This window comes from Arachis hypogaea, chromosome 20 (genome assembly GCF_003086295.3).
Source record: "Arachis hypogaea cultivar Tifrunner chromosome 20, arahy.Tifrunner.gnm2.J5K5, whole genome shotgun sequence".
NCBI lineage: Eukaryota > Viridiplantae > Streptophyta > Magnoliopsida > Fabales > Fabaceae > Arachis > Arachis hypogaea.
In genome coordinates this window covers 101,651,845-101,674,580 of record NC_092055.1, presented here as the reverse complement: position 1 = coordinate 101,674,580, position 22,736 = coordinate 101,651,845, and the positions used below count along the sequence as shown (strand labels likewise).

Below are 22,736 nucleotides of genomic sequence, written 5' to 3'. Positions count from 1 at the left end.
TAAGCATTGAATGTTTATTCAATTAGGAGTTGTTACATCGTAATACATAGAAGGTAATACTCTATTAATGAGGACTTACTGCTATGATTTGTGTAATTTGTCCTAATTGTTTGGACATAGTTTGTAATCACAAGCTAGATGTAACAAATGTGAGACCAAGTGGGAGAATATTAGAATTTTATTCTATTTGTGGTCTAATTTATTAATATAGAAATTAGTTTGGATGGTATTATAATTGTTAAGAAATTATATTATCTAATAGTATTGGAAGTTGGTTTGTTTTTTGATGAAAAAAATGTGACTTTTAAAATTTATATAATTTGGGTCTCCAATTTTAATCATTATACAATAAATATATTTGAATTTCATTTGATTTGGTGATTCAAGAATTGGAAATTCCAAATTAAATCAAAATTTTATGGCTATGGCTGAAGGCATGTAAATTTGCTGATTTTATGAAGTATCTAACATGTAGAGTACGGCTACTCTTGAAAGATCACTTAGGAAGAAAGTTGAATGGCAGAAACTATAAAAAAGAGGAATGTATACATTGAAGAAGCGACAATACCATGTCTTTCTTCTTTCAACAGAAATGTATAATTGTGTTGCACCAATAAATCATTAGGATTGATGGTCCTGTTTATTTCAGTTGTGTTTTGTTGATTCTGGTATTGCCAGTGAGGAGGAGACAGAAAAACTCAAGACAATTGATGGTATCTTCCTTGAGTTGTAGAGAACCAAAAACTTGCTGTGATACATCCCGCTACGATCTATTTCATGCCAGTGAATTATTTTTTTGGCATTTATTCTAACTGTACTTTTATTACATCAGAGAAGAAAATATAATTTCATGAAGTGACACAGGTACTTTTTGCTGTTATAGACACTAGATATGTATATAACTTACGAGGATTCATCAAAGCTCTGTAGCTTGAATAACCTCGAATAGAGTCCTTCTCCAGTTGTTATTAGGGTTGAGTGGGATCCCATCTCTACAATCTTACCCTTGTCCATGACAATTATGGTATCCGAATTTATTACTGTGGAAAGCCTGTGAGCTACCGTAATCTGGGTAGTCCTTGAACACAAGCCACTGTCCTCCTTGAGATTTATTGCTTTTAAAGCGCTCACAATAGTTCTTTCCGACTCAGCATCAAGAGCACTTGTTGCTTCATCTAGGAGTAAAATTGCAGGCTTCTTTAGCAAGGTTCTGGCAATGGCTATTCTTTGCTTTTGACCTCCTGAAAGCTGGCACCCTTTTTCCCCAACAACAGTGTTATATCCATCTGGTAGGTTACTTACAAATTCATGTATGTTTGCTTCTCTGGCAACCTCCACTATTTCACTTTCAGAAGCCCCATTGTGTCCATAGCAAATGTTGTCTCTTATAGAGCAGTTAAAAAGAAGTGGTTCTTGTTGTACTAGCCCTATTTGAGTCCTTAGCCATCTTAGATTATATCCCCGTATATCTCTCCCATCAATTGATACCTTTCCTGCCCTTGGATCATAAAATCTTAGTATAAGGGCCAAAACAGAGGATTTTCCCGCACCACTCGGTCCTACAAAAGCCACCTTTGATCCAGCTTCAATTTGTAAACTGAAGTTGTCCAGAACAGTGACTGCAGGTCTTGAAGGGTAGTTGAATTTTACATGTTCAAATTCAACTTCTCCTAGGATCCTCTCCGGTTGGGAATCATCCTGTGTATCTGGTTCGATTTCAGTTTTCCGATCAAGCGTTTGGAATGCTGGGGTTAGTACATTGATAGCTGAGATGACAGTTGGGATCAGTGTATATAATTCTGTGATAGAGGGAACAGTGAGAGAAAAGATTTGGTATGCTCGTATTCCATTTTTAAAGGTGGCTTGACGTCTTTCAACTAGAATTGTTGTATACCACAGAGCAACAGCATGTGCAATGTTCCACAAGCAAAGGGAGAAGCCTTGAACGATCCCGTATTTGATGCTTTCATTCCTGTACTTTCTCATTGGAATTTCCTGAGATGTCTTTGCTTTCATGATTACATGTTCTTCATGGCAAAATGACGCTATAGTCCTTATGTTGGCTGCAGACTCAGATGCAAGAGCAACAAGCTCAGAATGGGAAGCAGCATAGTCACCTGAAAAGCCTTTGGCAGACTTTGCTTGAATGAGACCGCCTATGAAGTGGCAAGGCATCACAGCCCAAGCTACCAAAGCCATTCTCCAGTCGACATACATGCTCACACCTGTTGCTATCAATATGGAGGAAATGCATTGCACAATCACAGCCATCCGATCAGCAATTATGATTTTGACCAGGGCAGTGTCACTGATGATTCGCGAAGTTAATGAACCAACCGTGTTATCAGATCTATCAAACCAGCCTACTTCGTTACGGAGCACACCTGCAGAGCTTGAAAGGATTATTATTGACTGCCATTGAGAGAGAAATTAGGTTAATTGTGATATCTGATACCTTTATATAGAGCATGTCTGAAATTCTCCATGGCCTTTTCTCCGACTACTCCATAGAAGTAATGCTGGATTGTGTTACTGAGTAATGAAAGCAACCCTATTGCAGAGAAGAAGGCTGAATAATAGCCAACCTTCCTTTTTGCATCGGGATCGAAGTATGCAACTCCAATAGTGATGATGCAGTACCCGAAAACTGGCTTCGACACACCAGAGAAAGCTGCTGCGGCTGAGCCAAAAGCAATCTTTGCCAGCTCCCTCGGTTTCAGACCAAACCAGATTCTGAAAAATATATTTCTTTTTCTTGTCTCCTGTCCCTTTAGCTCAGAATCCTCCATGGGATTTATTTGAGTCTCTTTTTGCTTCTCCGAGAGTTTAGCTTCATCAGTAGAATCTCCTTGGTGGGTACTCTTACTTTTGGAAATTGTGGTGCTATCCAGTGAGTAATTAAAACCGGTTAGATTTCGTCATTTGCCACTCTTTGGTTAATGACATGCGTAAAACTGAACATTAAATGGCTGATTACCTGGATTCAGGAGCTGCTTCAAGGTTCTGCATGCTATATAATGCCCTATAGAAATCGCTTTTGTCGAGCAAATTCTGGTGTGTGCCTGTTTCTACAACTTGTCCGTTCTCTACTACAGCAATCATATCTGCGTTTACAACTGTTGAGAGTCTGTGTGCAATCAAGATGACAGTCCTTCCCTGCATGGCTGTTTCAAGTGCTTCTTGAACCAGCTTTTCTGACTCGGTGTCAAGGGCGCTAGTTGCCTCATCAAGCAAAAGGATGGGAGGATTCTTAAGAATGGCTCTTGCTATTGCAATTCTCTGTTTCTGGCCTCCTGATAATTGAACTCCCCTTTGTCCTACCTGGCACCAACAAAATAGTTATGTTGCTAGCAGACAACAAAACATTACTAAGAATTTCATCTGCCAAACTCCAAAACTGAAAGGAACTATGCCCAAATCAAAGAGCTAAGTTCTTCCCACTTTTATTGTATGAATTTAAATCACTATTAGTTCTTATCTTTCTCTCCCTCTTCCCTTGTTTATGGAATTGAATTATATCAGAATATGATGTGTATAAAGTATGTAAATTCATTCAATGAAAGGGAAATCAAACAAGGCATTGATTTCATTATAAGATTACCTCTGTTAAGTACTGATTCGGCAGCTGTGATACAAAAGTGTGTGCATTTGACATTTCAGCTGCCTTCTGTATCTCTTGATCATCTGCATCCATTTTCCCCACTTTCAAGTTATCCTTGATGGTGCCTGCAAACAGTGACGGTTCTTGGGAAACGAGCCCTATATTACTCCGAAGGAACTTCAGATCAAGATCCTTGATATTGTGACCATCAATAAAAACTTCTCCTGGAAAGGTATTAGAAAACGTTAGATGTGGCATCACCCTTTTGCATACAGTTTACACATCCACTTTCTTTGCAAGATTTTAATTCAAGGCTGTCATAATATATAGCATTTTTGCAAGCAATGCATTAGTCTAGTATTAGAATGAATTATGTAACAAAATAAACAGAATAGAAGAAAGTACTATAACTATATTCTGCCAACAACAAAGAATAGTGAAAAATTCATAATACTAACCTCTAGCAGGGTCATAGAATCTGTTAACCAGGGAAATAACAGTGCTTTTTCCGCAACCACTGCTACCAACTAGAGCTACTGTCCTTCCTGCTGGAATTGACAAGGATAGTCCTTGAAGGATAGGTTTCTCCGGTCGAGATGGGTAGGTAAAGTATACATCCCTCAGCTCAATGTCGCCTGTGATCTCGGTAACCTTCCTCCCTTGTGCTTCGTTGCTTATTAAAGGCTTTCTTTGTATCACTTGGAAAACTTCATATCCTGCTGCTTTTGCCTGGTTGAATATTTGCATGTCTGGTGCCGCGTAAGTGATGGATCTGCAATTCACAAAGGAGAGTTTTGTCACATGATATTCAACCCTTTTACACCATTCCAAATGTTTCTTCCTTACATGGCACCAAAGAGGATGCTCATCACTGCAGCTATAATGTTTCCTCCCTTCGCTCTACCGGCTGTCACGACAACGGCTCCAACCCATACAATGAGAGCCCAGGAACAGAAACTTACGGTTTGAAACATCCCTGTTCCAACTCCCTTCACAAGCGCCTCCCCTTTGCTTATTTGGAACTGTTTCTCCATATTCTCTCTGAAGGATTTGATTGCAGAACTCTCTCCCACAAAAGCATATACTGTTTTTATGTGTGATATTGTCTGCAACATCAATACAAACAACTTCAGTTTGCTATCTTATTTATCAATGACTTACTATATCACTATATGATATACTACGTGTACACCAAAATCAGCCACCAAAGTCAGCCACAAGTATAAAATACATATTGGAATATAAATAAATACACATTGAAAATAAATTAAACCACACATGTATTTATACACAAATACATTGGTGGCTAATTTTGGTATACAAATATCATTTTTGTTATTTGATTCATCTATGTGACACTAGACTTGTGTACATGTATACCTGCTCTATCATAGCTGTAGCTTCAGAATGGAAAAACATTTTGGTCGTTGAAATGGTGTTCATTTTCTTGGTGTAAGTTGCTCCAATCATAAGAATAAGGGGTACAACCACTAAACACAAGAGTGACACTTCCCAACAGCATATGGCAGCAATCACAATTCCGGAAAAGAATGTTGAACAGCTTGAGGTAAAGTGACCCAACTGTGAGTAAGAAAATTAACATGTGAACTTCAGTCATAAAAAAATGATGTGATTTAATGATGTGGGAGGGAAAAGGTGAGTCTAACCTTCTCACCAATGGCATCTTGTATGACACTCATGTGTTTGCTTATTCCACTAATGACTTTTCCACTTGTTAGTTCTGTATCAAATGCTCCTATCTCTTGGCTAAGAACTGCTTTTAGATATGCTATTCTTAGGCGTGATAACTGCCTTTCGCTTGTATACATCCAACATCCAATCTCTGCCAAAGTTTCAATCTCATCACGGTGAAGTAAACTTCACAAATACTCAAAGCTTAATGCAGCTTGTTGAATCACAGATGTAGTGTTTCTCTTACAATATATATTGTTTGGATCTTATGATCACTTTCCTTTCTTTTCTTTTTTTCTTTTTTGGGGTCTGGTTATGAACACTTGGCTGCTATGTCTTTTAACATGTTTGCTCTTCAAATCTTTAGTTGTTACTTGTTAATACATTAATGGTTAACGTGGTAAACCAGCTGATGTAGTGATATCTGTGCTAGAAAAGGTGATGATAATAATTAAAATTTGTGCTTATAATGTAAATCTCATAAGGGTCCCATATTTATTGAATAAATAAACTCTATCTTTCACAACGGTATCTATATCACACGCAACCTAATATAGGGAAAAACTTTATTCCTTTTCATTTCTAATTAATATGTGTCTCAGTCGTTTAAATGTAAATTTAAATTTTCTCATATATCACAGAATTTTTTCGATTGTTAAAAAAAATTGAGAGTGTAAAGTGTGATCTTTAATCCTCTATTACTCTCTCTTTCATATTTATTCTTGGTCCTACTTATAAAACCAATGGTGAGAGATCACACTTTACTCCCTCAATTATTAAAAAAAAAAATGAATAGGATCCATTCTCCATATATCACTATACAAAAAACAATCTAACCAACAAAAATTCTACTAACTTCGCCAACTCTTATTTATAGTTATATTTAATAGAAATATCTTCGTGAATGTGTCTAATAAAAATATTTTTTTATAGCTATATCTAATAAAAGTATTTTTGTAAATGTATCTCCTTATACATGTTAATATTTATTATAATTAAAATATAATAATTAATTATTATTAATAATAAATTGACAGATAATATATTGGTATCTTATATTTTTTTAAAATTATTATTTTCATAACAAGTACTTTTAAAATTGCATGAATTTTGTTAAGCCTTGTTCCTAAATTTTCGCTTAAGTTTCAAATCGGTCATTATTGCATTTTTAATTACCTCAAATTAGATCTCAAATTTTCACTTTATGTGTTACTTAATTTGCTTAATATTTTTGGTTAATGGCTTGTTGACTTGACATACTGATGTAAACAATCAATGTCATATATTAAAAATTGACGACGAATAAAAAAGTGATAATATAATAATAAGTAACACGTATTATATTGACGTAGATAATAATATCATGTGTCATATATAGTACGGTTTATCCAAATATCACTGAAATATTATCATTGCAAGTGATTTAATTTAGCCACTTAAATTTTGTTAAACTATTCAATCTAACCTATATATTGAAAAATTATACTCCATATAATTGTTCTCCTTTTTTTTTATTGAACTAGATAATTCTCATTGCTCATATATATGTAAAACTATTGAATAATCATTCTAAAAGTGATAACTATTCAATTAATATAAGACATTATCATAATTGAATCAAACTAAGCTTAAAATATGTAACCTGGTCGTAATGACAAAAGGCAGTTTAACGTTCCTTTGTTTTGTTTGTTTGTTTTCTTAATGAATGAGACCAATAATCTTTTCAAACTTTAACGATATATATGATATTCGATGGACTAACGTGAGTCATGAAATAAAAATTTAGAATATAAATTGAGACAATTAAAATTTAGGAACCAATTTAAAGATCGAGTAAAAATTCAGAATCTATAAAACTTAACTGAGTTTTGTTCGAGTATATGTGGGTGAATGTGTATAAGGACTATGCTCTTTAAAGTTTTTGGTAAATTTTCTTTAAAATTTAAATAACAATAATAAATACTAAATTTAATAAGGACACTTTTTTAATAATAATCAGTAAATAAAATAAAATAAAATAAAAGTATTTTAATAAATGAAAATTAATTAAAAATAATAATTTAACCAAATAACATGATGAGTTACAAAATAATAATTATTTCTAGTTAATATTTACTTATTGTTAAAGATTATTTATAAATAAAGGATAAGATTATATAATATTACTAAATTATTAGATATTATATCATTATGTTTTATTCTATTATTAGATTTTATACCATGAGGCCCTATCCGATATGCTAAACCTATCCATAACTAAGGTTTCTTTTAAACTACAAATACGTCAATAACCTTTTATTTCAAAATCAAATAAGTCATTCACTAAATTTAACTGCAAATAGGTCATTGATTTTTGTAAATGGTAAACACACAAGCCTCTCTGTATTAGATTCAACTATCACTAAAAATTATATGTCTTTATTTACAAAAGTTCAGGAACTTATTTATATTTTAATTTAGTAAGAGATAAATTTATTTTATAATAAAATATCAATAACTTATTTCTTCTTTTTTTTCTAAATTTTATCAATATATTATATTGATTTTTAGCCGATTAGATAGGAAAGGTTATATATTTTTAATTACTAATGATGGTAGAGCATGCCATAAATAATATCATAACATTTTCACAAGAGAATATCACACATCATTTAATTCTCTAATTCAAAATTTTTAAAGTTTGGAAAAAAAAAATTGTAGATGGTGTATATAACAAGTTTGGCTTTGGTTTGAGAGTTTTTTTTTTTTTTTAAATTGATCAAATTTTATCTAATTAGTTGATTTTATTATTTTTATATTTTTTGGATTATTAACGAATCAAGTTAGGCTAGATTATAAACGGATTCGTCTCACTTGATCTAACCACAAACATATCTCCCAAATAAATAGATTTAATTATATAAAGATAAAACTAAAAAAAATAAAACATCCTACACTTTAAATTTTATATTTTAAATCTTTAAAATTAAAATTCTAAATTTATAAATATAATAAATAATAAATTAAGATTTAAATAATTAGTATAAAATATAGCATTTCTTACTTAACAAGAAATGTATAAAGATAAAATGATAATTAGTATATATATTTGATTAGTATAAAAAAAAAACATATACCAAGTATCCCAGCAGGGAATGTGGCGATGGCCATGTACCACACGTACGGAACAACCTGAATTCAAGAAAACAGCCCCCAGTAAACAACAACTGAATTTAACAATAATAATTCATAGATGGATTTAGATTTTTTTTTTCAATTACATAATTAGGGATAAGTATGGTTTTGGTCCCAAAAGTTTTGCGCCAGAATCAAAATCGTCCATCGTCTAATTTTCGATTTAAAATCGTCCTTAACGTTTTTTTTCGTATTAAAATCGTCCTTTTTATTTAAATTTTTAATTTAATTCCTAAACTACTCCTGCTTTAAAAAAAGGGATAAGTATTGTTTTGGTCCCTAACGTTAAGGCTGAAAATCGAAACCGTCCCTCATCTAATTTTCGATTTAGAATCGTCCTTAACGTTTTTTTCGTATTAAAATTGTCATTTTTAATTTTTTTTTGGACAAAAATACCCTCACCACTACCAACACAATTACTTCCTCCACCACTACCACCACCAACACTAACACCACCGCCACAACCAACACCAACACCACCACCATCACTAGCACCACCACCACCACCACCAACACCAACACTAATACTAACACCAACACCAACACCAACACCAATACCAACACCAAGAACACAAAACAACAGCAACAACACCAAATAACACCAAACTAAGAAGCAGAAACAGAAAGCAAAAAAAAGAAAGCAAGAACTCCACCCCGCGTCCTTTCCCCTCCCCCCACACGCGTTGAGAAGGTAATTGTGTTGGTAGTATTGGGGGTATTTTTGTCCAAAAAATTAAAAAGGACGATTTTAATACGAAAAAAAATATTAAGGATGATTCTAAATCGAAAATTAGATGTGGGATGGTTTCGATTTTCAACCTCAACGTTAGGGACCAAAACAATACTTACCCCTTTTTTTAAAGCAGGAGTAGTTTAGGAATTAAATTAAAAATTTAAATAAAAAAGACGATTTTAATACGAAAAAAAACGTTAAGGACGATTCTAAATAAAAAATTAGATGAGGGACAATTTTGATTATAACACTAAATTTTTGGGACCAAAACCATATTTAGTGTGTAAAGCTCGTCTTATCGGTAAGAAAAGTTAAAAAATGCTATTATATAATTAAAGAGTTAAAAATAAAATAAAATAATAACAATATGTAATTAAATCATGAGCACACATATGTGTCTCTCTAAAGTCTAAACTTATACCAAAACTAACAAACTTGCATCCACGAATTTAGCTAAATTGTTTGCCATAGTTAATTTTATATGTTAGGAGAGACAGTGATACATCAACTTGAAATTTTTAGCCAACGAAGTAGATAAAATTCTCAATAAAAAAAAATTTTTAAAATTAAAAAAAATAAAAATATTCAAAATTTAAATAAAAAATTAAAATTTAGTATTTAAAATTTAAAATTTTAGATTTAATTTAGGATTTAGAATTTAGAAATTAATGTTTAAGCTACCTTTAGAATTTAGGATTTTAGACAGGTTTTTGGATGTGAAAGTGGCCGACAATGGTCTCCAACGACAGTGATGGCCAGCAGTGGTCAATGATTGGCGGCATCGAAGATAGTGGTTTCTGATAGAGGTAGTAATTTATGATGATAAATGAAAGTGGGGTGTTGGGAGAAAGAAGAAAAAAAATAAAAAAGTAATCTCAAGAAAAGATAATTTAAATGGGTATTGAACTTTTTTTATTTATTAACTGAAGTTGGCTTTTTTTTTTTTTTTTCGTTAACTAGCATAATTGCTATAAAAAAGAATGCTATGTCTATTGCTCAAACAGTCAAACCCATTCTTATAAGTTTCTTTATCATTATTGTTGATATATTAAGTAAAACATATAGGAGGTATCTAAAATAATAAGTATGGCAATGAAACATATCACTTTGCTTTTCACGTTAATTATTTAATGCTATTAAAAAAAAGAAAAGTAAGAAAATAAACAAATTACATACTTTTCTTACGAAATGAGTTTGTTCATATCATTTTCGTACCATATAATATACACTTGAGAATAATTTTTGTCATGTGTATACATACCTGTTTAAGAGCTTTAACCATGGCATCTTGGTCATGAATATTGTTCCCAAAAGCATTAAGAGCTTTTCCTAACAAGAGGTATCCAACAGGAAGAGCCATTCCATGCACAATCGAACCCACCATTCCCAAACTCATCAGAATCCAATCTATTACGTCAGCATAGCTCAATAATTTGAAAAATGGCAAGGCTCTCACAACATTCTTCTTCAAATCATCAACATCACCACCACCACCACCATCATCTTCTACAGGTTCCACCATTTGCACTACTTTTTGTGGTCTGCTTGGAGCCATATTAATTCCACTAACAATAATTAACACCACTACATCAATAAGTTTCAAGATATATACATGATAATGTAGAACACGTAATTACTAATGATTAATTATTAATTAGTAGTCTACATATTTATATATGGACTATTTGTGACACGAAAAATTATGCGCGATAGTGACAATAGTATGACCCAAATGTAGCAACAGAATATGCCTTAAGGATATTACATTCAATTTAAAAAATAGTTAGGATTGTGGCGTTGTATTCTTGGTTGATTTCATTTGTTTCTTCGATGCCCACAAAGTTGCTGGCGATGGATACTTAATAGAGATTATTATCTTGTTGAAACTATTAGAATCGCCACTTAGACTTGGAAAACATATATACCAAATTTATTTCTTTTCACATGCCATCATCATCAGCTATAGCACAAAGCCACATAGATACATGCATATCTTTACTAGATACTATATAAATCATTGTTTTCATCCTAATAGTATTCGGCATGGTCCAATGACCATAATGATTCTTCTCCAATAATTGCGAAACTAGTTACTATAGTGTATTACGAAATATGATCAAGGTAGGATATTCTATTGTAAAATTATTAGTTATAATATAGTTAGATACTTGCTTGAACGGTGAGATTTTATGATCATTCCAATGGTTCTAGTAGATACGTGCTTGGTGCTAATCCTTGGCTGTTTGGCAGTCATAGTTTTGTCCTTAAATACTAATAAAATATTCTGCCGTATTGTGTATGTGTTGTATGTTGTATTATTTATTTTCACTTAGAAGATGATGCTACATGCAATAACATATGAATGATAAGGTGTATTGCAAGTCTTAGGTGGCTTAAAAATATGATTCCAATAGATTAAGAACTGGTTTGGTAAAACATGTAAAAGATGTTCTTAAACAAATATTTCATTTTATTTTTAAAAAATAAAAAAATTAAGTCTATATTTATAATTTTTTTTGAAACTTAAGAATACTTTTAAAAGGAGTTAAAAAGGTGTTTTTCAAAGATATATAATTTGTGTTTATGAAAATTAAAAGATCTAATATAATGTTATATATTAATAAATATATAAATTTATTATTATATTTATATCTATTATTATCTAATTAAATTTTAAAAATTATTTTATTAAATACGATCGTTGTTTCTTATAAAAATAAAAATGTTACTAAATCAATTCTAAATCGATCTCAAATGTTGGCAGCATCTATTACCTATTTATATATATCCAGGCTCCAGCGAGATGCTGCCATGTTCCAAGGCCACTAAGGTTACGTTTGGTTTTGTAAATAAGATAAGACACTAAAAATAGAATGTATAATACTTTATTACACAAAATCTTATATGCTATAAATTAGAAGTGGTAATGTATTGCGACTCTTAAATGTAAAATATATATATATATATATATATATATATATATATATATATATATATATATATATATATTAAAAAATATCATTTAACTAAGAGCTGTAAGAAAGGTAATAAAACAATAAATGTATCTCATTCGTAACGTTAAAGATATATAGGGTTGATATACAAAAATGAAAGAAATATAAATATATATAAGAGTTCAAAAAGAATACATAACAATAATATTAGTCTTAACTTGTAAAGATAAGGTTGGCTAAAAAGTATAATACAACTCAAAGTATACCAAATACAATATGTTTTTCCATAAATCAACTTCTAAAAGGGATATACGAATACATATATCAAAAGTAGAGAAAAGTGCTACATAAATCAAAATAAACTCAAAAGTAAAGTCTTCACTTCATCAAGAGTCCAGCATACTCAGTAAGGTGCGTCACGTCCTACATCTGAAAATAACAAATCCGATAACGAGTGAGAACCCGAAGGTTCCAGTAGGATAATAATTTCAAATAGAGACTATGTAAAAAGATATGAACTCGCTAGGCAATCCTAAATTCCAATCATTCAAGGTTCAAGCCTAGGGTCCTTTCTAATCCAAACAAGGTATATAGACTAAGTCTCAGCTAAATTATTGATTTTAAATTCTCAACTCTACTCAATACAAGTCATTAATCATACTAGTGATCTCAATTCTCAAACTGGAACAAGTGGACGAACCACAATTCTTGCATCTATCCAGGGAGTTCTAATCTTAACCCAGAGTAAGTGGGGCGAACCATAACCCTTGCATCTACCTAGGGAGCTCAAATATCAACCTGGAGCAAGTGGGACAAAGCCACAACCCTTGCATCTATCCAGGAAACTCAAAATGTCAATTAAATTTATTTTCATCATCCAGTCATATCAATATATCGCATCAAAAACAACCTCCAGCGTCACATCGCCAGTATAAGAGATCTCTCAGTTAAGGCAAGTAGTTCAAATAGTATATAGATACAATTATTCAACAAAGCAAGTCAAATACAAGATGCACATCCAATCAATACCCACAAATGCATATGATGCATGTCTCTTCCTAAACAGGTCATGAGCTCACGTGTCGGTTGGTTGCGCACACCCGACAACATCCCTGAGATAGACATTATGTATCGTCGTCCCTATCTCAGAAAACTTTCCTCGATGAGCGTTACAAATTATTGTTCTCATGGGGATAATTCATCCGGTCTCCAATGAGCGTTACATATATATCGCCGTCCTCGCGGAATCATACTCATAGTCTTGCGTGGGCATTACATATCGCCATCTCCACTAAGTTGTACTCTTAGTTTCAAGTCTAATTACGTATCGCTGTCCCACTGATCAAAATTCGTTTCCTCCATGAGCATTACGTATCACCGTCCTCATGGAAACCCTCCTTTAGGTCTCAAGTGGGCGTTACGTATTGCCGTCCCCACTGAGCCTCACGCACATTATCTCAAGTGAGCGTTATGTATCACCATCCTCACGAGATTGTGCTCAACATCAATTCTCAATCATAATCATAACACGAGGGAGGGGATCTATCCTTCATCCTCAACTTGCCTAATCCGTGAGCAGGATAAAACCATCGTCCTCACCAAATTAATAATATTCATAGTCTTTAATCAAATTCAGTAGTTGTCAGATTTATTAACCCCAATCCTTTACCAATTAGTTCAATTCTATTAACTCGTAAGCGGGATATTACCACCGTTCTCATTGCGGATGGGACAAACCACCATCCCAGCAACCAAGTCATCCGGTTTAACCAAATGTTTATCTGAGAATAATGCAATTTAATTCATTACATATACTCACGCTTATTCCAGAGCCAAAAAACTAGTTATCAGACCTTAATTGGGGGTTATGAAAGATTACAAGCTTGCCGAAAAAGCCATACAATCAAAAGCGGAGTTTAATTGAGAAAACAGGACTTGTGTGTACGCATCGCCCTTGTGCATACACACAAATCAGAAGGGCTTCCTAGCTTGTGCGTACGTATGACCCCTGTGCATACGCAAAACTTGAAAAATTTCTGGGTGTGCGTACGCACGAGTCTCTTCACTCGCTTTGCCCGGTGCGTGCGCATACATACCAGAATTTTTTATTTTTCTGCAACTCTTAGATTTTAGATTTTTATACCAAATTTCAAACTCTCATAACATTTTTCATAAAATTCCATTTTTCTTCATTCTTAAACCATTTTAAAGATCGTTTCACTAGCTTTAATTTAAGACAAATTTTATTCGATTCCAAACTTTGAGTGCCAAGTTGTGACCCATCGAAGTTGGTTAAAAATTGATTTTTACCAAATTTTACTTAAGAGCCAAATTCACTAATCCTCAACTCAATTCAACTCAAAAGCAATCCAAAACCATTCCTAGGAATCCTCAACAAATAATTTTCAAGTCTCCATCTCTCCTAACAATTCAAGACGTAATCAATTCAATTTCAACGCCATCAATAAATTCCAACATTTAATCCATCATTAGTCAAAATGAAACCATCAATTCCACAACAATTCACACAATACCAATATATCCAATTTTACAACCAACCAAACATAAATTATCTCACACCACTTACCTCCACTTACCAAATAGGGGATTCCTCACCTTATCTTGGCCTCCGACTCAATTTTGACATCAATCATCATTATAAACATCCATACCACTCAATCTATAATATTGCAATGACCAATTAAATCATGCATATACATACATATCTCCATTCAACAAATCACAACAATAACCAATTATAATTTAATCCTATCCTAGGAGAAATTAACCTAGATTTTCATATAGTGTTACATGGTGCCTATTCAAAATTAAGATCCGTACCTTAATGAGGGCGGTTTTTCCAACACTTGGATTTCTGCTCTGGATGGACCCAATCCTCAATCGATACTACCGAGCCTCCACCGAGTGCTCCAAAAGCAAGCCCAACTCCAAATTCCGCAACAACTCAAATCAAGCAATCCAACTTGCACCAAAATCACCGAGCAACTCTACCCAAATCTAATTAAACCAACATTACATTTTTTCAAGCTAGGGTTTCATACATAATTAGGGATAATAAATGAATTAGGATTTCTTACCTTAACCCACTGAATTTAGTGATAGAAATCACTAAGAATTATAAGCTAGAGGACTTCTATAACATCAAAATCACAAAAAATTCTCAACACCAAGCTTAAAACGCAAATTCAAATGAGAAACTACAGCTGGAATTTTGAGTTACTCACTAAACTAATCCAATAAAATTGAAGAGGAGGAGATAAGCTTCGCATGGCCCCAAATGACTCGTCAGTCGGAACTGCGGAGCAAAAGTTATGGTGGATTGAAGGTGATGGAGATTAGGGTTTCTTCTCTCTTTTCTCTCTTCTCTCTTTAACCTGATTCTCCTCAGGGGGGTTGAGTGCTGAATTGTGAAGTGTTGTGGGTTATTTATACTTGGGCTTGGGCCCAAGTGTGGTCTAACTCAAGTTCTTAGCTCTTTGGGACAAAACCTTTAAGACAAGTGTTCGGACTTTTGTTCCACATATTTTTCTCATCATTTTGACATTTTCAATTTTTCTCACACGCAGTACCGGACAAATTTAAGCCGGTACAGTAAATTTTAATGTCGGTATTCATTTTTTCGTAATTAACTATATTTTTGTGCTCAATTTCATTCTCTAAATTAAATTTTCACCGGTATTTTTCCAAATTAAAATTTCTAATTTTCTAATCCTATTTGCTTATAATTAATTTAATAAATTAATTATTCAGCATTTATCGAGGTTTTACATTCTATCCACTTTAATAAAAAATTTTTCCTCAACATTTCGATCATGAAAAGAAAACAGGTGAGAATGGCTCTTCTTTATCTCAATGTATCATTCCTCAACCTTTTGCTAACCCTAGAATTAACTTTGTTCCCTACAACTCCACCTTCACATCATAGCTGCCCCAAATCCATCAAAATCACCACGCTTTTGCTACGTCGCTCTAATTGTAAGCCATTAAGTATCTAACTATTCGTGCACGTCAACCAAAAATCTCTTTGAGTTTTGCCAGTATTAACGGCAACATTCTATATAGCACAAACAAGTTCGGTCCTAAGTTTGTCACTAATTCTGACCTTTCAGTCCCAATTTCTCATCTCCGTCATAAGCTATGAATACATACGATGTTCCAATGACATACTATGCAATTAAAATTCGATAACCAATATTATAATTACCTCAACCTTGTTGTTGCGACCGATCGGCATCTTGAGCCTCCCTACGTGGGAAATTCTTGGAGATATACCCTGGCATTCCATAGTTATAACATAAACCTAACTCAGCCCTTCATGACTGGTTCGGATGGTGTCTTGCGCACCTATCACACTGCAAGTCACTCAAATGAGTCCTCGCCTGCTTCTCTTTGTCGTTTCCCTAGCGGTTGTCACTCCTTTGGAAATCATTTCGGCCTTGAGGGTATTGCGGTGCATGGCCATTTCTCTTAAAGTCTTGACCCCTCGGTGTAAAAGTTCGGCCTTGTCCTCTGTTGTAGAAACCTCCATGGTTATTCCTTGCCATTGAGCTCTTTTTGGAGCACTCCTCAACCATTCACCTTTTGTTAACCAATTCAGCGAAGTTCTTAATCTCTAGAGGTGCCAAAACTTTCCTTGTATCATCTTGAAGACCATCCTGGTATTTAAGGCACTTCCACTCCTCATAATCTTTTGGCGCTCCTTGACAAATCTTAGAAAAATGACACAACTCCTCAAATTTATTAGTATACTCTGCTATAAACATAAACCCTTGCTTTAACTGTAGTAACTCCAACCCCTTAGCTCCCCTTGCAGAAATTGAAAGGTACTTCTTATATAATTCACCTTTGAACATCTCCCAAGTAATAACTCCATCCTCATTTCCCTATTGCAATTGACGGTGAGCTCCTTGCCACTAGAATTGAACCTCTTCAGTCAGTTGATAAGCAGCAAACTCTACGAATTAGCTCTTAGGTACATGTTGAGCTTGTAATGCCCTTTCTATAGCTTGAAACCAATTGTCAAATTCGGTGAAACTAGTTGAACCCTTGAACTCTGGAGGATTCACCTTCAGAAAATGTAGCTAGTGTCATCAGACCAACATCATTTCCGTTTTCTACATGTTGCTCCATCCTCTCCATTGCTTGATTAGTAGCCACAGTACTTACTTGCATAGCGTGCACGAGATTAGTCATAGCAGCTAAGAACTTAGCCTGGTTATCTATCGGGGCGCCTTCCTCATTTCCTCTCCATCTACTGGTTCGACCGCGTCCATGAGTCGCCATTCGGGTCCTGTCCACACCAAACAAGTGATATCAAGGTGATCAATCTTAATATTTTAAGTTAAGTACTTCAAATTTTCAAAAGTATGCTCATGAATTTTATGCTATATTTATCAATCAGATATCCTAAATAGCATATAAACATGACTCAGAGCATGCTCAGAAGCATAGTCAGTCCGTTCCTTAGGCTCTACGGAAACTAACTGCTCTGATACCATAATATAACATCCTACCACAGAAAGCCTTACGCTATAGTTTTAAATCGGAAGGGGTGAGGTATTACGATACCTAAAAGCAAAATACATACATATATAAATTGAAGAAATATCATTTAATTAGGAGCCAATGAAGAAGGGTAACAAAACAACAAGTGTATCTCACTCGAAACGTCAACGATATACAGCATCGATATACATAAACGAATATATATATATATATATATATATATATATATATATATATATATATATATATATATATGTAAGTTCAAAGGGAATACATAACAATACTAGGTCGGATAGAAAATATAATACAACCCAAAGTATACCAAATACAACCAGTTTCTCCATAAATCAACCTCTAAGAGGGATATACAAATACATATATCAAAAGTGGAGAAAAGTATTACATAGATCAAAATAAACCAAAAAGTAAAGTTTTCGCTTCATCAAGAGTCCAGCACACTCAACAAGGTGCATCACGTCCTGCATCTGAAAATAAAAAAATCCGACAACGAGTGAGAACCCAAAGGTTCCCAATAGGGTAATAATTCCAAATAAAGACAATGTAAAAAGATATGAACCCACTAGGCAATCCTAAACTCTAATCATTCAAGGTTCAAGTCTAGGATCCTTTCTAATATAAACAAGGTATACACACTAAGTCTCAGCTAAATTATTAATTTTGAATTCTCAACTCTACTCAATACAAGTCATCACCCATACTAGTGATCTCAATTCTCAACCTGGGGCAAGTGAAAAAAACCACAACCCTTGCATCTATCCATGGAGTTTGAATCTCAACCTCAAGCAAGGGGGCGAACCACAACCCTCGCATATACCCCAGGAAGCTCAAATATCAATCCGGAGCAAGTGGGACAAAGTCATAACCCTTGCATCTATCCAGGGAGCTCAAATATCAATCTGGAGCAAGTGGGACAAAGCCACAACCCTTGCATCTACCCAGGCAACTCAAAATGTCAATTAAATTTATCTCCATAATCCAGTCATATCAATACATCGCATCAAGAACAACCTCCAGCGTCACCATCGCCAGCATGAGGGATCTCTCAGTTGTTCAAACACATACAAAACAATACAAAGAATACACAAATAGAGAGAACAAATAAGTCAAGTAGTTCAAATGGCATATAGATACAATTATTCAACAAGGCAAGCCAAATACAAGATGCACACCTGATGAGCGGATAATTTATACGCTTTTTGGCATTGTTTTCAGTATGTTTTTAGTAGAATCTAGTTACTTTTAGGGATGTTTTCATTAGTTTTTATGTTAAATTCACATTTCTGGATTTTACTATGAGTTTGTGTGTTTTTCTGTGATTTCAGGTATTTTCTGGCTGAAATTGAGGGACTTGAGCAGAAATCAGATTCAGAGGTTGAAAAAGGACTGCTGATGCTGTTGGATTCTGACCTCCCTGCACTCAAAATAGATTTTCTGGAGCTACAGAACTCAAAATGGCGCGCTTCTAATTGCGTTGGAAAGTAGACATCCAGGGCTTTCCAGCAATATATAATAGTCCATACTTTAGCCAAGTTTAGATGACACAAACTGGCGTTCAACGCCAGCTCTCTGCCCAAATCTGGCGTCCAGCGCCAGAAAAGGATCCAAAACCAGAGTTGAACGCCCAAACTGGCACAAATGCTGGCGTTCAACTCCAAGAAGGACCTCTACACGTGCAACACTCAAGCTCAGCCCAAGCACACACCAAGTGGGCCCCGGAAGTGGATTTATGCATCAATTACTTACTTCTGTAAACCCTAGTGACTAGTTTATTATAAATAGGACCTTTTACTATTGTATTAGACATCCTGGATTGTATTCTGATCCTGTGATCACGTTTTAGGGGGCTGGCCATCCCGGCCATGCCTGGACCTCTCACTTATGTAATTTCAACGGTAGAGTTTCTACACTCCATAGATTAAGGTGTAGAGCTCTGCTGTTCCTCAAAGATTAATGCAAAGTACTACTGTTTTCTATTCAATTCATCTTATTTCGCTTCTAAGATATTCATTCGCACTTCAACCTGAATGTGATGAACGTGACAATCATCATCATTCCCTATGAACGCGTGCCTGACAACCACTTCCGTTCTACATTAGAATTGAATGAGTATCTCTTAGATCTCCTAATCGGAATCTTCGTGGTGTAAGCTAGAATGATGGCGGCATTCAAGAGAATCCGGAAGGTCTAAACCTTGTCTGTGGTATTCCGAGTAGGATTCAATGATTGAATGACTGTGACGAGCTCCAAACTCGCGATTGCCGGGCGTAGTGACAGACGCAAAAGGATAGTAAATCCTATTCCAGCATGATCGAGAACCGATAGATGAATAGCTGTGCCGTGAGAGGGTGCGTTGACCATTTTCACTGAGAGGATAAGATGAAGCCATTGACAAGGGTGATGCCTCCAGACGATTAGCCGTGCTGTGATAGGGCATTTGGATCATTTTCCCGAGAGAAGACCGAAAGTAGCCATTGACAGTGGTGATGTATCACATAAAGCCAGCCATGGAAAGGAGTAAGACTGATTGGATGAAGATAGCAGGAAAGCAGAGGTTCAGAGGAACGAAAGCATCTCTATTCGCTTATCTGAAATTCTCACCAGTGATTTACATAAGTGTTTCTATCCCTATTTTATTAATTAATTTCAAAAACCTCATTACTATTTTATATCTGCCTGACTGAGATTTGCAAGGTGACCATAGCTTGCTTCATACCAACAATCTCCATGGGATTCGACCCTTACTCACGTAAGGTATTACTTGGACGACCCAGTGCACTTGCTGGTTAGTTGTGCGAAGTTGTGAACCATTGCATTGGCATCATATTTTTGGCGCCATTACCAGGGAAAGAAAGAGCGATGAATTTTACATAATTAAAGTATAATCACAATTTCTGCGCACCAAGTTTTTGGCGCCGTTGCCAGGGATTGTTCGAGTTTGGACAACTGACGGTTCATCTTGTTGCTCAGATTGGGTAACTTTCTTTTCGTTTTCTTTTCAAAAAGTTTTCAAAAAATTTTTCAAAAATCTTTCAAAAAATTTTCTTTTGTTTTCAAAAAAAAAAAAATAAAAATAAAAATAATGTTTTCAAAAATAAATTATTCTATGGCTTCAAAACATTCAAGAATGAATTCTAGAGTTTCATGGTAACATGTTGAATCCTATCTGGCTGAAAAGCCATACCCAAACTCCTTTGGGATTGGTCTTCAACTAATCACCTCAATGGATGTAAATCCATTCTAAAGCTTGGCTGGCTATTAAGCCATGCCTGACCCTTTGATTGGAGCTTTAGAGCATAAGATTCCTGGAATTCATACTAAAAATCTTGGAATCCTTATTTTTCTTTTTTTTTTTCTAAAATGATTTTCGAAAAATATAAAATAAAAATTAAAAAAAATCATAAAATCATAAAAATAAAAAATATTTTGTGTTCTTGTTTGAGTCTTGAGTCATGTTATAAGTTTGGTGTCAATTGCATGTGCATCTTGCATTTTTCGAAAATAATCATGCATTCATAGTGTTCTTCATGATCTTCAAGTTGTTCTTGGTAAGTCTTCTTGTTTGATCTTTGCATTTGCATGTTTTGTGTCTTTTCTTGTTTTCATATGCATTCTTGAATTCTTAGTGTCTAAGCATTAAAGAATTCTAAGTTTGGTGTCTTGCATATTTTCTTTGCATTAAAATTTTTCAAAAATATGTTCTTGATGTTCATCATGATCTTCATAGTGTTCTTGGTGTTCATCTTGACATTCATAGCATTCTTGCATGCATCACATGTTTTGATCTAAAATTCTCATGCATTGCATCATTTTTCTTGTTTTTCTCTCTCATCATAGAAAATTCAAAAAAATCAAAAAAATATCTCTCCCTTTTTCTCTCATCAAATTCGAAAATTGGATTGACTTTTTCAAAAATTTTTAAAATCAAGTTGTTTCTTATGAGTCAAATCAAATTTTCAATTTGAAAATCTTGTCTTTTTCAAAATTCTTAGTTATTTTCGAAAATTCCAAAAAGTTTTCAAAAATCTTTTTCTAATTTTTATTAAATTTTCGAAAATAACAATAACAATTAATGTTTTGATTCAAAAATTTCAAGTTTGTTACTTACTTGTTAAGAAAGATTCAAACTTTAAGTTCTAGAATCATATCTTGTGATTTCTTGTGAATCAAGTCATTAATTGTGATTTTTAAAAATCAAATCTTTTTCAAAAATAATTTCAATCATATCTTTTCAAAAATATCTTCTTATCTTTTTCAAAAATTTGATTTTAAAATATCTTTTCTAACTTCCTAACTTCTTATCTTTTCAAAATTTGTTTCAACTAACTAACTAACTTTTTGTTTGTTTCTTATCTTTTTCAAAACTACCTAACTAAATCTCTCTCTCTAATTTTCGAAAATATCTTCCCCCTTTTTCAAAAATTTCTTTTTAATTAACTAATTATTTTTTTATTTGAATTTTTGAAAAACTACTAACCTTTTTCAAAACTATTTTCGAAAATCACTAACTCTTTTTCAAAAATTATTTTCAAAAATCCTTCTCCCTCATCTCCTTCTATTTATTTATTCATCTACTAACATCTCTTCCTCACATCACAAAAAATCCGAACCCTCTCTCTCTCTCTCTGAGTTCAAATTTTCTTCTTCTTTTCTTCTACTAACACAAGGACCTCTATACTGTGATGTAAAGGATCCATATTATTATTATTATTTTCTCTGTGCCCTCTTCTTTGTCATATGAGCAGGAGCAAGGACAAGAATATTCTTGTTGAAGCAGATCCAGAACCTGAAAGGACTCTGAAGAAAAAAATTAAGAGAAGCTAAATTACAACAATCCAGAGATAACCTTTCAGAAATTTTCGAACAGGAAGAGGAGATGGCAGCCGAAAATAATAATAATGCAAGGAGGATGCTTGGTGACTTTACTGCACCTAATTCCAATTTACATGGAAGAAGCATCTCCATTCCTGCCATTGGAGCAAACAACTTTGAGCTGAAACCTCAATTAGTTTCTCTGATGCAGCAGAACTGCAAGTTT

General features: G+C 33.8%; 1 protein-coding gene across 1 annotated transcript; it reads right to left on the bottom strand.

The window, feature by feature from the left end:
• Positions 1-434: 434 nt before the first annotated feature.
• LOC112784985 (ABC transporter B family member 19-like) lies at positions 435-10,825 on the bottom strand. The gene is made up of 10 exons (XM_029296065.2): positions 10,462-10,825; positions 8,410-8,464; positions 5,269-5,444; positions 4,982-5,182; positions 4,448-4,707; positions 4,060-4,373; positions 3,602-3,825; positions 2,978-3,321; positions 2,456-2,883; positions 435-2,384 (listed from the first exon to the last, which is right to left on the bottom strand). Exons 1-10 carry the CDS (start codon positions 10,753-10,755, stop codon positions 904-906), a joined length of 3,777 nt encoding a protein of 1,258 aa, XP_029151898.2. The 5' UTR covers positions 10,756-10,825; the 3' UTR covers positions 435-903.
• Positions 10,826-22,736: the final 11,911 nt, after the last annotated feature.

Bases quoted from the DNA above. Each gene is read 5' to 3' on its own strand.
- LOC112784985 (XM_029296065.2), bottom strand. From the start codon at position 10,755: ATGGCTCCAAGCAGACCACAAAAAGTAGTGCAAATGGTGGAACCTGTA. The intron at 4,708-4,981 runs GTATACATGTAC...TTGATGTTGCAG, and splicing joins CTACAGCTATGATAGAGCAG to ACAATATCACACATAAAAAC. The intron at 3,826-4,059 runs GTTAGTATTATG...ATACCTTTCCAG, and splicing joins ATTCTATGACCCTGCTAGAG to GAGAAGTTTTTATTGATGGT.